This window comes from Leiobunum rupestre, chromosome 1 (assembly GCF_980474605.1).
Source record: "Leiobunum rupestre chromosome 1, qqLeiRupe1.1.hap1, whole genome shotgun sequence".
NCBI classification, from domain to species: domain Eukaryota; kingdom Metazoa; phylum Arthropoda; class Arachnida; order Opiliones; family Sclerosomatidae; genus Leiobunum; species Leiobunum rupestre.
In genome coordinates, this window is record NC_143384.1 from 38,122,988 (window position 1) to 38,138,286 (window position 15,299).

Here is a 15,299-nt window from a genome sequence, read left to right on the forward strand (position 1 = left end):
TCAAAAAAAATTGTGTGGAGCGTGTCATTTTCGCCTAATTTGGTTTGCACATGTTTCTTAACAATGAAACGAAACCAAAATTAGTTACAGACATACGCCAAACGAGGAGGCAATGAACACCGCTAATGCCCCACAATGGAACATTTTGAAAAAAAAAGGATCCACCGTGGAACTTCGTATGTCATTAGAAAGTGTTCATCTTGTAAAATACGGAACAATTAAAACAGCGAATATATTTTAGTTTCAATAGTTCAGCATTTTAGAATCACACAGTCTAATGGTCTTTAGACCAAACGAAGGTGGTCCTGAAAAGGACCGTTTTGGTTTTAGCCAATTATTTGGCTTCTTCTGGTTTTTGAATTTTTGAGACCTTTACGCAAGAACAACCAGCTACAGCCACTTAGGGGGCTTTGTTGGCATTGTCCAACTGCTCCTTATACAACTGGAGTTCAAATTCCATTGCCCCGTTCTTTAACTTGGCATTCATCAGCTCGTCTGGCCTTTGGGCGAGTTCTTGTTCGTTACAGAAAATATCAAAATATTTTTCTGTAAATCGTCCTAAGAAATAAAAAAACAAAAATTATCAATAATTAGTAACAATAATAATAACTATATGTAAAACTAAGTTGCTGTATTTACGTTTTAGCGATCGGCTTTCAACTTGAAGCTTGAAAACAGGGAGGGGGGTGGAACCTCAACCCCTTTCCAAACTATCCCAATCGTTTCAATTTTGGTGGATCCTTTTTTTTTCAAAATGTTCCATTGTGGGGCATTAGCGGTGTTCATTGCCTCCTCGTTTGGCGTATGTCTGTAACTAATTTTGGTTTCGTTTCATTGTTAAGAAACATGTGCAAACCAAATTAGGCGAAAATGACACGATCCACACAATTTTTTTTGAGAATCTTTGTAGGTATCAAGCAAGAGCGAAGATTTAAATAAATATTGAAATACTTCCAATATTGTATATAAAGTGTAACATCGTAAGCAATAACAAGTTGGCAAGCCAAAATATACCTCTCCTCGGAAGAATTGTCCCTAGTGGTATTAATTTCTCGAGATAACCCTTAAAGATATATTTCCGCAATTTAGAGTTATTTGTTAAAAATATTAACCCATTTCTATCCCGCCCGGTATAAAATTTTAATTATAATTAAAATAATTGAGACGAAACGACCAATTTTAATTTATTCAGAATATCATAAGTTAAGTAGTTACAACAGTAAGTTAGACGTACTATAACAATGCACAATTGAATTAAACCCTTTTACAGAACAAGTTTATCAGTTAAATATAATACGAAGCAAATTTTAATGAAATATCTACAGAGGCTTTTTGGAATTACTCGCTTACGAAATACTTGCCGCATCTTTAACGCTCATTTTATTTCAACACTCGCCCTTGATGAAGATACCGTAGATATCTGGTAGTGGACGACTCGTTCACTTCCTGTTGACGTTGTGACGCATACCACATGAAAAAGACCAATGCCGTCCAATTTCCAATATCATATAATGACTCGCACACCCAAGAAATCATTGACTGCGTTAGAAATCGTAGATATCCAAATATCCACACCAAATGTATTTACAAGAAGCAAAAACCTTACCATCAACAAAGCACAGAGAGCCACTTGACTAACCGCCACCTCTTAAAGCAATTAACGTTAAATTATCTCCTTTGAATTAACAGAACTATATATAGGTCGTTAAGAAAGTGGACCACCCACAGGGTCTACCCTTTAACCCTCTAATCTCGGCTGACTGCGCTAAAACAAGATTTAACCTTTAAAAAATACCAGATTAGGCCTTCATAAATTCATTAATAAAAAAAGACTTTATTACCTATTATGCTTACGATGCCTGTCTTAATTTCAGTGAATCTAAGCAGCTATCGGTGGTTCTGTGGTAGAGCGCTCGACTGCCAAGCCGAATGGTCTGGGTTCGAAACCGGGGTGGCGCATTTGTTTATAATCAATAGAGAAACGCTAAATTAGAATTTCTTCGATGCAATAATTTCAATTTCAATTCTATTTCAATTAAACCAAAATTTCGTACTCTATTAAATACGCTTCCGATAAAGCTGAAGGTCTAATTTTCAATAAGACGTAACAAGTGTCGGTGGTTCTGTGGTAGAACGTCCGCCTGTCAATCAGGAGGTCTCGGGTTCAAATCCCGCCCGATGCGATCGCAAATTGATACTAAGACGAATACCGTGTACAACTGGTGGAAACCCTGCCATTGGACGTTGAGAGGTAGCATTACACTCAGCACTCGGTCCGTCCCAAAGTCATTAAGAAGAAGTTGGAGAGAAAACGCCCTTATAAACACAACAGACTCAACATGCACATCCATCAGAACACAAACACAACAAATTCAACACTCACAACCTACGCATAAACATTACAAAAACCGTAATACACCAAACCGTCACGACGGTGAGCGAAAAAACACCATCCAAACCAAACCGCAAATGCATCCGTTAACGCTCACCGTCACACGGTGGTTTTGCCAACCCTTTGAGAAACTGCGTACGCAGTGATTACACTTTGCACCGAAAATGCGAACGCGTTCGCAGTCCTGACAGACAGACACACCCACAGACACACCCACAGACACACCCACAGACACACCCACAGACAGACACGGTCGTTGTATAACCCCTCCTAAAATTCGGTGTGAAATAAAAACGAAAAGAACGCTATTAGTTTCAAAACCAGGTATCTAAAAAATATTATTTAAATTGGAAAAAAAATTATAACGTAATGCTTTTTAAAAATGGAAAATAATCGATAACTTTGTAACTATACATTGGCCGCTATTTGTAATATTTATATTTTTAGTGTAAAGGAAGTTTGAAAAACGGCAAAAAAGAAAATTCGCGTAAATCGAGTTACCTCAATTTGGAACTAAAACAGTTTTAATATTGGCACAGGCTGGCCATTATATTAATTCCAACCCCTCCCTTTTTTTCTGAAAAAAATTATTATTTAAAAACCGTGAATCTTCGCAATTAGCTTGATCATTTGATGATATGGTTATTTTTGTCGATGTCATAAACAATGGACAAAATCGAAGATGGTTATATGCAAAGATATTGTATTATATGTTATATATACATTAAAAATAATCTTATTATTAACTTGTTCATACCGTCAAATGTGAAGTTTAATTTTTGAAATGTTTGCTCTTCGCGATTTACCGTAAACGAACTCTGTCGTCGTTCACTGTGAATAAAATCCCGGTGTAGGTAGTCAGGAGCGGCGTTAGGGGTAGGCAACACGAGCTATAGCCTACTTTTGTGTTCAAATAGGGGCCCACAAACCGATCTGATGGGGCCACATCAAGTCGCTTTTTAAATTCAAATAAAATATGTGATGATAGTTAATACTGTAAAATTTTAAAAACCGCACTAATATCAAATAATAAATAAATTACCTGAATTTGCAAAATTTAATTTTAAGTCCAATATTGAGGAACAGGGGGCCCACAAATGATAAACATTATTAGCCTACACCTAAGAATCTTCTGGCACCGCCCCTGTAGGTAGTTGCTAAAACTGTCTATTAAATTCTGGAGATTTACAAATGAGTTGGATTAGGGGTTAGTAAATGTCCACTTGTTTTTATGGTACCGATCATTAATTTAAGTTGAGAGCGCGCTAATATTTTCCTTTAAAGTAGCGCGAGCCACAATCCCCTAAAAATGAAGAAACGCGTACCGCGTTGCCCATTTCACCTGCCAAGTTTGTCAAGACCAAAAGAATGTATACCAGCGCCTATTGTTATAATTTGTGGCTTTTAATATTTAATAAAGCTCTTTTAACACTAAACGGAATATTTGCAGTCTAGTTTATCGTTGGATAAATTCGGAAGAACCTTTGAATTTTATTCAATCGGAGATATCATTAACTCCCGACGTTTAGAGTACCCTTCATTTTATTAATAAAAAAAGTAAATAATAAACCCATAGCCGAGTAATAGTTTAATGTTTGATTTTTGAAATTTTTGCTCGCCGCGCTGTGAGCGATTTGCGTAAACGAACTTTACCGTCGCTCACCGTGATCAAAATCCGCTCGTAGCTAGCGCTCAAATCTGAGCGAACTATTCCTTCTCTCGGTTATTTTCCCTCAACGCTGCGTCAGCGCTTTCTACTGAGGGTACTAACGCGTCGCTTAAAAGTGAGGGGGCTATTCCGACGATCGGGAGATCTCGCTCAGCGCGCGGTGAGCGCTTAAAAGTGAGGGAACTAACCCGCCGAGGGGGGAATCGCCCTCAGCGCGCCGTCAGCCATCAACGCCGGAGCGAACTATTCGGCGCTCGCCCAGAGGCTGCTCAATTTAGCCCTCTCGCTGAACAAGAGCAGCTGGAATTCGAATTTGAAGCGCTCGCTCATTACTGCAGGATTTTCAAAAACGAGTGCTCACTATTTTTGCCCACCTCTGCGTTTCTGGAATACTAGACTCGACACAGAAAGCTATCGAATTTGACTTATAGAATCAGAATCGAAACTAAATTAAAACGTTGGTAACTATTAGTTCGGTTGAGTTATAGTTGACAAGGGGAAGGTAAATAACGATAGGCAACATATCCGAAATATTGGATGTCAATTGCGTCGTTGACCTTTAAATCAATTACTTGGACAATGAGACCCATACAGTTAATTATTCAATTTGATTAGAAATTTCCAAACATACCCAAAATATTTTCTTTCCTTATTATTAGTTTTTTAATTATTGAATAATTCTTCCTCCCATTTTACTTCCCTCTGGTCGCATAGTAGATGTTTTTATTTTTTTAAACAAACTGATAACATTTACGAGGAGCGTATAGCTGAAATAAAATATTAAAATCCCGTGACAAAATAATAGGTCCAATATTTGTTTCTAAACTAGAAACTTACTGTCTGGACCAGTTTTTTAATATTATGGTTCACCCAAACCAAAAATATTATTATAAAACTATGTATCCCCGATAAAGATATTATTTTCAAGATAAGTGCGGCCAGGAATTCATACAGCTAACTTGGAATGTTTATCCGGGCTGTTTTTCGTCTCGATCTGGCTGATCGCTTAGACTCCTCCCTCTGACGTCAAAATACACTTTTTTTTTCGGCGCGTTTCATTGGCTTAAAAAACGACTACCAAAATCTCCCATAAGGACCCAAAATTCAGCGTGAACTTTCAAGGAAGAAAGGGCTGATTTGAGTCTGAGAAGACCGCGAGCCCGGCGAAACACCATCTGATTAATCAGGGCGAGATATGTGTAACGGCCACGCCAACGGGGGGATACGTGGGGACAGGGGTGGTACCACCCGTTGGGGAATTGGTAGTCGTCCTCGCAAGACCATCCACAAACTCTGCCTCCCGGACGCCTGGGATTACAGGAGTGAGCCACTACTCCCGGCAAAAAGGAAACATTCTTCATATAAGGTACTTTGTAAAACTTACTGCTATTTTTACAACCTGTGTAACAACATTTTTTAAAGTTTACCATTGTAGATAATTATTCATATGCTAAACTTAAAACTATTTTAAAAAAATGTAAATAAATTAGGCCTTTGCGCTTTGTGAAGCTCAACACAAACACACGGAAGATATACTCTTAAACGCGCCTTCCCATTTCCCAATCGACCGCCATTACCTTACAGTCTACGGCGAGGGTGATGAAAAAAACAATTTTTGGGGGGGGGGGGTGAAATTTCTGCGGTAGAGGGCTAGCGAGTTGGTTGTCTGTACGATAATGGCGCCCAGATTGTATATTGTAATGTTAACAGCTAGCTGACTCGACTACGCCTCGTGACGTAGTGCGCGCCGAATAATGCGCATTAAGGACGGAGTGCCCTAACCAAAAGGGGGTTGAAATGGGGGAAGACAACAACATTTTCGGTACAGGCTTTCCTATTCTGGCCGCCGTTCCTTCTCTACTTCTTCCATGGTATCACCATCCCAATGGAACCTTAGACATTAAAAGTGTATACCTCTATAGTTTCCTGATGTCAGCGATTACTAACCGGTGAGTCCGCGCCTGCCAAGCAAAATTAAGGAGCTTGGTTAAAAAGTTTTTCATTTTAAATTATCTTTATGCTTCCACGTGTTTTGTTTTTCTTTTCAATACAACATTTTTTAATTTTGCGTCGTTGATTTTTTACTGATAGCTTTTTCGAATTCGTTGGTAAGTTATCCAGATCTATTCACAACGTATTTGTATATCAGCATATGTAACATAATTACTCATAAGTATGCCACTAGCTCTTTTTCTTCACTAACGGTTTGTTTCACAGATATTGCGTCATCCGTACCCTACGTAATATTTGATGTAATATTTGACGTCATCGAATCTCAAATGCCGATAATGCCGTCGCCCAATTAGCTCTACGTCTGATAAACCAAAGATAATTTAAACTCGTACCCTAGATTCGAAATCACACTCTCGCGCGTTGCCGATAGCGTTTACCCACTTCCCGCTGAAACTCAGAAAAAATTCTCTCCATGGTTTGCGCCTTACCGCAACCGATGGAGCCCGATTTTTCTGAGGTCACGTGCCGGAAAAGGGTAAACGCTTCGAAACAAAACCGTCAATGAGAATGCTCTCAGTATTCGAATCTAGGGTACGAGTTTAAATTATCTTTGGATAAACCGACGGCCATTATTTTAGTAAACAGATTAACAACCAAGGCTTAGGAGCTAAAATGTACTACAATATAGTGTCAAGTTCTGTTAATGTGATTAATTTACCAATTAATGAAGTTATCGGAGACTCACGTTCTAAAATAAATTTGCATTGTCAAATAAAAGAAGCAGGTTTATTGGAAAAAATAGTTGAAATTCAGGTTGAGCTTTTCTGGCGCATCTACAAGGTTGGAGTCTTTGCAGATTCTTTTGAGCCTAGGCCTAACTCTTCTAGGCTTGATATGGGTTTTAAAAACGCTGGTGGAATATATCCAACTTCGACGACTTGTTCCATTTTCGGAAAGCGATCACTTATTGGTCATTTTCCCCAACCTTTTATTTTTCTAAATTACTCATTATTTAACTTTATCCGCACAAACCGAGCGAGTTTATAAATTTCAATAAAGCTACCTTGGGCTGACCACGGCCAACTTTGATCTCTCGCGCTACAGTGGCCATCTCATTCGTTGACGTTTCTGTGTTAACCTATGAGCAAAAGATGTGTATGACGTGGGCGCCCCTAGCGGATTATTATTTTTAGAATAGTTTTTACATTGAAGCCAATATAAAAACCGAGCGTGGCGCTGAACACGTTGTAGTACAGTTTATAGGGGGAAAATCCTTGCTCGCGGAATTTCGACGAATGTGGTGGCCGCTGTAGCGCGAACAGCGCGTTATCAAAGTTGGCCGTGGGCTGACTAAAATTCCGACGCAAAAAATTCCTTCTCAATTTAGAGGTTTTCCATTGGCTTAAATAAATATGTTAGTAGCCAAAAGTGTGACTCCCAAAATTACTAGGATGAATAAAAAGGTTAAAATCTAACGTAGTCCACCTTTTTACTGGTTCGTGGTGAAACAAACCGTTAGTGAAGATTTTTGAATGGAATAAAGGTACAGTGGCATACTTATGTGTAATTATATGGTATCACCTTGGTTCTCGCCTTGGATGAAGCGTTAGCTTCTATTATTAATCCAAGCAAAAGTAGCATAAGACTCGCCCGTAGACATCATTGAATTGGGAATAATGCTGCTAGAATTACAATTACGATTTCGGTTGCCATGGTTACGCGGGATCTGTTCTGAGAACACTACGAAATTCATCTTTATAATTAGGCGGTAGCGCCATCTATCTTTTGTAAAGTTATATGGTTAAAAATAAATAATTATTAGCTTGTGTTAAAAAGGATCGTGTTGACAGAATAAAATTATTTTAAACAACTTCAAAGGTTTGTTTGTTACGAGAAATCATACATTTCAATTTCGCGTCAGATTCGCGCAAAAATTCAATTGCCATATAGTGGCCACCACCAGAGACAGATGCCGCCACGGTAGAACGATAAAGTTGATAAAGTTTCCATATTGAAAGAAATTGGTACCGCGCCAGCCAGATTTAGTTGTACCTCTATTTATTCCCAACTCAATGGTAGACATACGTTCTAAAACGCCTCACTCGATGGCGCTGGACTGAGCAACTCGATTTTGATGACGTATTTTCCGACCCCCTTCGTTTCACTGTTTTACTTTGCGACCAACTCTCCCGTTCTGACACACTTTTGGGTCTTATGCTACTTTTTACGTCTCCGCGGGGACTTTGTACCCTAGGAGGGGTTATACAACCACCGTGTCATTACCTCTCCGAGGGGACTTTGTACCCTAGGAGGGGTTATACAACCACCGTGTCAGTCTGTCTGTCTGTCAGGCCTGCGAACGCGTTCGCATTTTCGGGGCAAAGGGTAATCACTGCGTACGCAGTTTCTTGGATCACTGCGTACGCAGTCGAATAACCGTTTTAGCAGTTTAAAGGTTGGCAAAACCACCGTGTGGCGGTAAGCGTTAACGGATTAATTTGAATTTTTTTACAAATGAAATTATGAAGGCCTAATCTGGTTTTTTTTTATGAATGAAATTATGAAGGCCTAATCTGGTTTTTTTTTTACGAATGAAATTATGAAGGCCTAATCTGGTTTTTTTACGAATGAAATTATGAAGGCCTAATCTGGTTTTTTTTACGAATGAAATTATGAAGGCCTAATCCGGTTTTTTTTACGAATGAAATTATGAAGGCCTAATCTGGTTTTTTTTACGAATGAAATTATGAAGGCCTAATCTGGTTTTTTTACGAATGAAATTATGAAGGCCTAATCTGGTTTTTTTTTACGAATGAAATTATGAAGGCCTAATCTGGTTTTTTTACGAATGAAATTATGAAGGCCTAATCTGGTTTTTTTACGAATGAAATTATGAAGGGCTAATCTGGTTTTTTTACGAATGAAATTATGAAGGCCTAATGTGATTTTTTTTTACGAATGAAATTATGAAGACTTAATCTTGTTTAATATAATAAGTTGCTTAATTTCAATTTGGTACTTTTGTTTAGTGTTTTTTAATGAATGGAGTTGATTTTTTCTTCTATTATTTGACGTTTTATTTTTGCTGTTGTATATTTTTTTATCTTTTATTCTTTTAAAATTATTTACTTCTTCCGCTAAATAGTTCATTTTTTTGGAGGAACCTTTTTTCACTTATTTTTTGTCTATTAATGTTTTGAGAATGAGTCGCCGTTATAACAGTTTTACTTTAGCATCGTTATAACGCGTGGGGAATGAACTGAAACCCCTCCGAGGAGAGGTAACATTACGGGCTTAACCGACTTGTTATTACCGGCAATTTTACGTTCGCGCTTACGTAGATCATAAAGTAAATATAATAATGCTTTTACGATACCTAACTCTCGAAAACTTCAAATCTTTCAAAGGCGTACATAAAATTGGTCCATTGCGTTCTCATACTTCTGTAACTGTATTAATTAAAAGAGCTCAAAAGTCGGACTTTGTGACTGCGATTACTTTCGTTCTCGGACGCCAATTTTCAAGTCACCCTAAAGTTACCAAGTTAATTCACCGTCCAAAGAATCGCGCAACTGAAAATATAAATTCCTCTGTAAGTGCCCAAATTGTAATTCGAAATGATGACGCTGACGGTGGTGTATATAAAGTGGAACTCAAGAGGGCTATATTACCGGATAAACTATACTATTTTATTGATGGAGAAAATGCCAGCGAAAAAGAATATTTAAAAGTGCTTGCTGGAATGAGTATCAATATCAATTTGGGAAAACGACTTGTATTAACGAAAAAGTATTTGAATGAAATCATGGACTACGAACCTGAAGATATTGTAGACTTCTTCGAGCAACTATCAGGATCAATTAGATATAAGAAGGCATATGACTATATCAACGAGGAAATTATCAAGTTAAATGGTAAAATATCTCGGATGGAGTTAATAGACGCTAAAAGAAATTATTCACTCCAAAATAAAAACCATCAAAAGGAAGGGTTTTTAAATTAAAAACGCGTGAATCTCGATGATATCGCCAATTTTTTCGGCGCACGTGTAATTATTTATTCTGATAATAAAATAGAATCACGTGGTCTTAGCAATATTTATCCGCATTTGTCTTAGCCAATAAGATTATCCCTTCCGAGCAAGCACGCGCCAATTTACACAATATAACCGTTGAATTTTTTCAAATCAATTTCTTTTAAGATCTATTGCAAATAGCGACAGTTCAGATTCTTCTCAAATAAGTCCTGTCTCGTCCGAACTAACGGGTCTTAAGGAAGAATTGGCCACAGCTTCAAAGAATTTTACCAAGTGTAAAGAGGTTCGATGTAGTGTGTTTAGAACCCTCGTTCAGGACGTTCTAGTGGGTATGAACACCGTTTATAAATGGATTTACGACCAAAGAGCGACTATTAAGATTAGTAATAATTGTTGTGATACAGCTTTTCCAAGGGAATTTTACAAAGAAATTGAATTTAGCTTTTCCAAGTTAGATGGTAATTTAAAAGCATTTCGCGAGTTAATGCCGTTAGAGAAGTACTTAGCAACCCTGTCTTTCTTATTTGCTGTTACCCTGGGTGAAAAGCCCACCCTGCTAATTTTAGATGAAATTGATGGTAATTTTCGAGATGATGCCCATACTATTGTTCTTAAGCGTTTTGCGTCGCTAGTTAAGAAACTATCACAAAATTGCCAGGTCTTGGTCATTTCCCACAATGCTGTAGTCTGTCGTGAGGCCAAAGTGATGGTCCAAATCTTGATGAGAGAAGATGCCACCAGTTATTCAGAAGTTATTGTCTTGCAGAAAATTGAAGAGACTTAATTGCAATACTTTCCCTTTTTCAAAAGTTTTATTTATGTGCATAAAATTAGTTTTTGGGACATATACCCATTATTATTGTAATTTTAAATTTTAAATATTTTAATAAAAATAAAACGTTTTCTTTCAGTGTTATATTTATCGATAAAGGTAGTTAGTCGATGGATTATCCAACTAGCTACTTGTCGCCATGTCTTCTCACTTTTCGAAGCACATACACCTATGGACTTGAATTAAAGGAAACATCAGGTAAGCAATTTATAATATAAACTTTACGTTTAACTTCCATACGTGGGAAACAACAATCAAAATTGATCAGCCTTTGTGACATTGAATGCGTTGTAATTTTAAATGAAAATATTAGATGGCGCTACGGACCCTAGTTCCGTTGCTCTCCCATAAAACGTTACTGTAGCCATCGACAAATAACATAGGGACTCATAAGGCAAGCATAAAATCAAGGACAGTATCCTTGATAAAATGTTTGCCCTTTTCTGTCTAGCCTAACTAACGACGCCCCCTCTAGCGCGGTTCTCTGGAGTAAGAAATTTAGGACAAAATGGCAACGTCCAAACGAGTCAACGAGAAGTCGGTAATAAATGTTTTTGAGTAGTTTTGATACAGGATTAATTAATTTTGTGTTAGTAATAATAAATTTGCAATAGTTAAAAAATGAAATGAATCTTTCTAGCGCGTTTTGCCTACAACCGTGGGAATTATGACCTCTTTCGAGCCTCCCTCTTAATGAGGGATTGGTCTATAGTTTATACTGCCCCTTCTCTCGATGAGATGATGACTAGCTTTTTAAGCCTAGTTGCTGAGGCTCACGGCGATAGTGTCCCATTGGTTGCCTCGCTCCCCCACAAGCGTTCGGGGCTCCGTCGACAACCATGGTGGACAGTTAACACCGAAAAAATAATTAGTGACAAGCGCGCTGCGTTCCGAGAATTTCGCGTCTCCCCGTCTGTGCTGACTCGCCATGCCTTCGCGAACACACGTAACAAACTCACCAACCATATTCGCTCTTCCAAATATAAGTATGAAGCCCAGTTAGTTAACGATATCCCACGCAACCCTAAAGCCCTCTTTGCTCATATTTCCCGCTCTACCAAACCCAAAAGACCACTCGTCGTTGTTGAGAATTCGGATGGCGAGGTCATCCGGGACCCAGATGAAATAGTATCTGCTCTAAACAATTTTTTTCAAATCAGTTTTCTCGATTGAGTCTCACACAGAAGCAGTGCTGTTGGGATACTTTTTTTCGTCTATTGAACGCAATTCGGCCTCCTACGAGATTTCTTGCTCCACCGACTTTGGTCTTTATTATGCGACGGTGAAACGTTATCTCAATCGGTTGTCCATTTCTAAATCCCCGGGGCCGGATGATCTTCATCCACGTCTTCTCAAATAGGGTGCTGCCATTCTTGCCTCCCCACTATTGTCTATTTTTACCCACTCTATTGAGTCCGGCCGTTTGCCGTCTATTTGGAAACAGGCGAATGTCACTGCCATCAAAAAGTCCCCCAATTCCTGTTCGGTTGACATTAGTTTGACATGTCTCCCCAGTAAGGAGCTCGAAACGCACGTTCGTGACGCTCTTGTATCCTTCCTCATGAAAAGTTCTTTCTTTTCCAATGACCAGCATGGCTTCCTCCTCAGACGTTCCTGCTTCACAAACCTGCTGTCTACAATGGAGGAGGTCACGAGCTGTCTTGACAATGGAAACTCTGTTGATCTTATATACCTCGATCTGCGTAAAGCGTTTGACACTGTCCCCCACTCCCTACTCATTCGCAAACTGGAGCTCTTCGAGGTTCCCCCAATCATTGTTAACTGGATTGCGGATTTCCTGAGTAATAGGTCTCAGCGTGTTGTTCTCAATGGTGTAGCCTCATCCTAGTGCGAGGTTACTAGTGGTGTCCCCCAGGGGTCGGTGTTAGGACCCACACTTTTTGTCATCTTTATTAATGATCTCCCCCTCGTGATCAAGGAGTCGTTTTTGAAACTTTTTGCCGATGACAGCAAGGTTGGACGGGGTGTTTCCTCAACGGCCGACGCCTTGCTACTTCAATCAGATGTAAATGCTCTCGACCTTTGGGTCTGTTCTAACGGTATGAGCTTTAATTCGGCAAAATCATCAGTCCTGCACTGCGTGAGCAATATCCTCATTTCCAATATCGTCTTGGTGGCCGAATTATTGAGTCCAAGCATATCATTCGTGATTTAGGGGTAATGCTCTCGGGCCGCATGTTGGGGGACACTCACTGCAGAGTTGCTTCTGCCCGGTGAATGAGAGCCCTGTACCTATTAAAGCGCTCCTTTTCTTTTTTCAGGGCCAAATCTTTTAAGATATTATATAGTACGTACGTCCGTCCCCACAAGTATTTGGTCCCCTCACCTAGTTAAAGATGTTGAAAGACTCGAGCGGGTACAGCGGAAAGCTACAAAACTTGTCTCGGGTTTACGTACCCTCCCCTACACTGATCGACTTAAACGCCTGGGCCTCTTGTCCCTTTCTGAACGTCGACTTCACACTGACTTAATCGAAACCTTTAAAATAGTTCATGGCCTATACGATGTGGCAGCCGACCAATTTTTTACGATTAAGTTGACTGGCCGTAAAGCTCCAACTCTGTTCAAAACCAGATGCAAAAGTCTAACCAAAAGGGTCTTTTTCACGCAACGTGTGATCAATAACTGGAACGAGCTTCCCTCTATTGTAAAAGCTAAATCTTCGGTCTGTGCCTTTAAATCCCGTCTGGACAAGTTTCGTGGCAGGACTTTTTAGTCTACTCCGTCCTTTTTCTAATACTTCTGTATATATTTTTTGGTTACCTCCATCCACTCTTTGTAAATACCCTTGAGTGTCACTTTTCAATTAATAACTTTCCATAGTGTGTGTGTAAATTATCCCTTAAGTCTCCCTATTTGTATTTGTTGTTTGTATTACTACTTCCTATAGACTAACTTTTGTACGTTACTAAGTGCGTACTCAGGAGCACAATAAGTGTATCCCACTTTCTACATCCTGAAATAAAGTATATTATCAAGAATGTATTTATTTATATTTAGGAAGAATGATTATGTTGCGACAATCGCCGGGCACGTTGAACGCCTTTCCCCCGTCTCGCGCGGGGGGAAAGACAAAACGTCACCGGCGTTTGATTTCCATCACGTTAGGTGACGTAAATTTTAAGCAGCCAATGAAATACCGGGACTATTCGTTTTATTTTAAGCGGAGGAGCGTACTGGGGGGACCAACGGGTGGATTGAGAGAAAGGCTAAAAACCGTCTCGACATAGACATTCTCCCTAGATATAAATAAATACATTCTTGATATTATTATGTGTTTAGAATATTTTTTTTGATAATTGCTTATGACTTCTAGGCCTTGGCTAATAGGTTTTTTTTTCAGATATTCGTAACAACGAATTTGAAAACCTAATATGTGAAATATTATAAACAGACTGATTAATTACATTTCCAATTAGTGGAACTAGATGTGGATTTAAAATAGTTGGTCCAGATTGTCCTATGAAATGTAGTGAGCAAACATATTTGGCACTCTTCTTGTAGTCGAATTTATCAATAAAGGCCATGTCCCAACCGCTGTTCAATAACCACGTTTCAAATTTTGTAAATTGTTTTTTAGGGTTTGGAAACCTATAGTATTTAATTCCCTCAACTTCGCGCCTTGAATCGTTCTTGCAGTCGCCATAAAAACACTTTTTTACCGTCATTATACGTAAAAAAAAATATTTTTCGTAAATAAACAGAGCTAGGAGGCAGCCATATTGTCCTATATTTTTGTTTCCTTAAAAATTCGCGAGTTGGCGATCCAGTCGTTTAGCGTGACCGTTCTTGGGAAATTTACCTGCCGGGAGCTTGGCTTACCTTATGAGTCCCTATGTTATTTGTCGATGCTGTAGCCCAGAAAAAACCGTAACTTCCGCCAGGATCTAATTTCCAGGTGCACCGGGCTATAAATCTGATAACTTATCAGATTTATAGCCCGGTGCACCTGGAAATTGTTGGAAATATATATCGCTGGAACACTATTGCCATCTAGTGAGGCGCATATATCCATCCTCAGCCAACGCTCGGCCCGGAAGCGGAGTTATACGAGGTCCTCTCCGGCCTTCGCAACACCTCCCCGGGGAAGGACAACGTCTCCAACCTCATTATAAAGAACTCGACTCCGGCTTTTCGAACGGCACTCCTAGCGCTCTATAACAGCCTTTGGGCGGAGGGCATCATGCCTTCTCGTTGGAAACATGCTGTCTTGCACCCCATTCTGAAACCTGGGAAGCCCTCCCTCGATGCCGCGCTATCTCTCTGCTTCTTAATTTACGAGAAGCTGGTTTTAGGAAGACTCGTCTGGTTCCTAGACCAGAACGCTGTTCTGCCTGCAGAGCAATCGGGTTTTCGACGTGAGCGTCGAGCGAGCGACAAAGCGATCCGCCTTGCT

At 39.3% G+C, this 15,299-nt stretch overlaps 1 protein-coding gene across 1 annotated transcript; it reads left to right on the plus strand.

Moving 5' to 3' along the window:
- Positions 1 to 9,359: 9,359 nt before the first annotated feature.
- Positions 9,360 to 10,865, plus strand: LOC149962321 (uncharacterized). The gene is made up of 2 exons (XM_090169380.1): positions 9,360 to 9,947; positions 10,216 to 10,865. Exons 1-2 carry the CDS (start codon positions 9,376 to 9,378, stop codon positions 10,832 to 10,834), a joined length of 1,191 nt encoding a protein of 396 aa, XP_090025506.1. The 5' UTR covers positions 9,360 to 9,375; the 3' UTR covers positions 10,835 to 10,865.
- Positions 10,866 to 15,299: the final 4,434 nt, after the last annotated feature.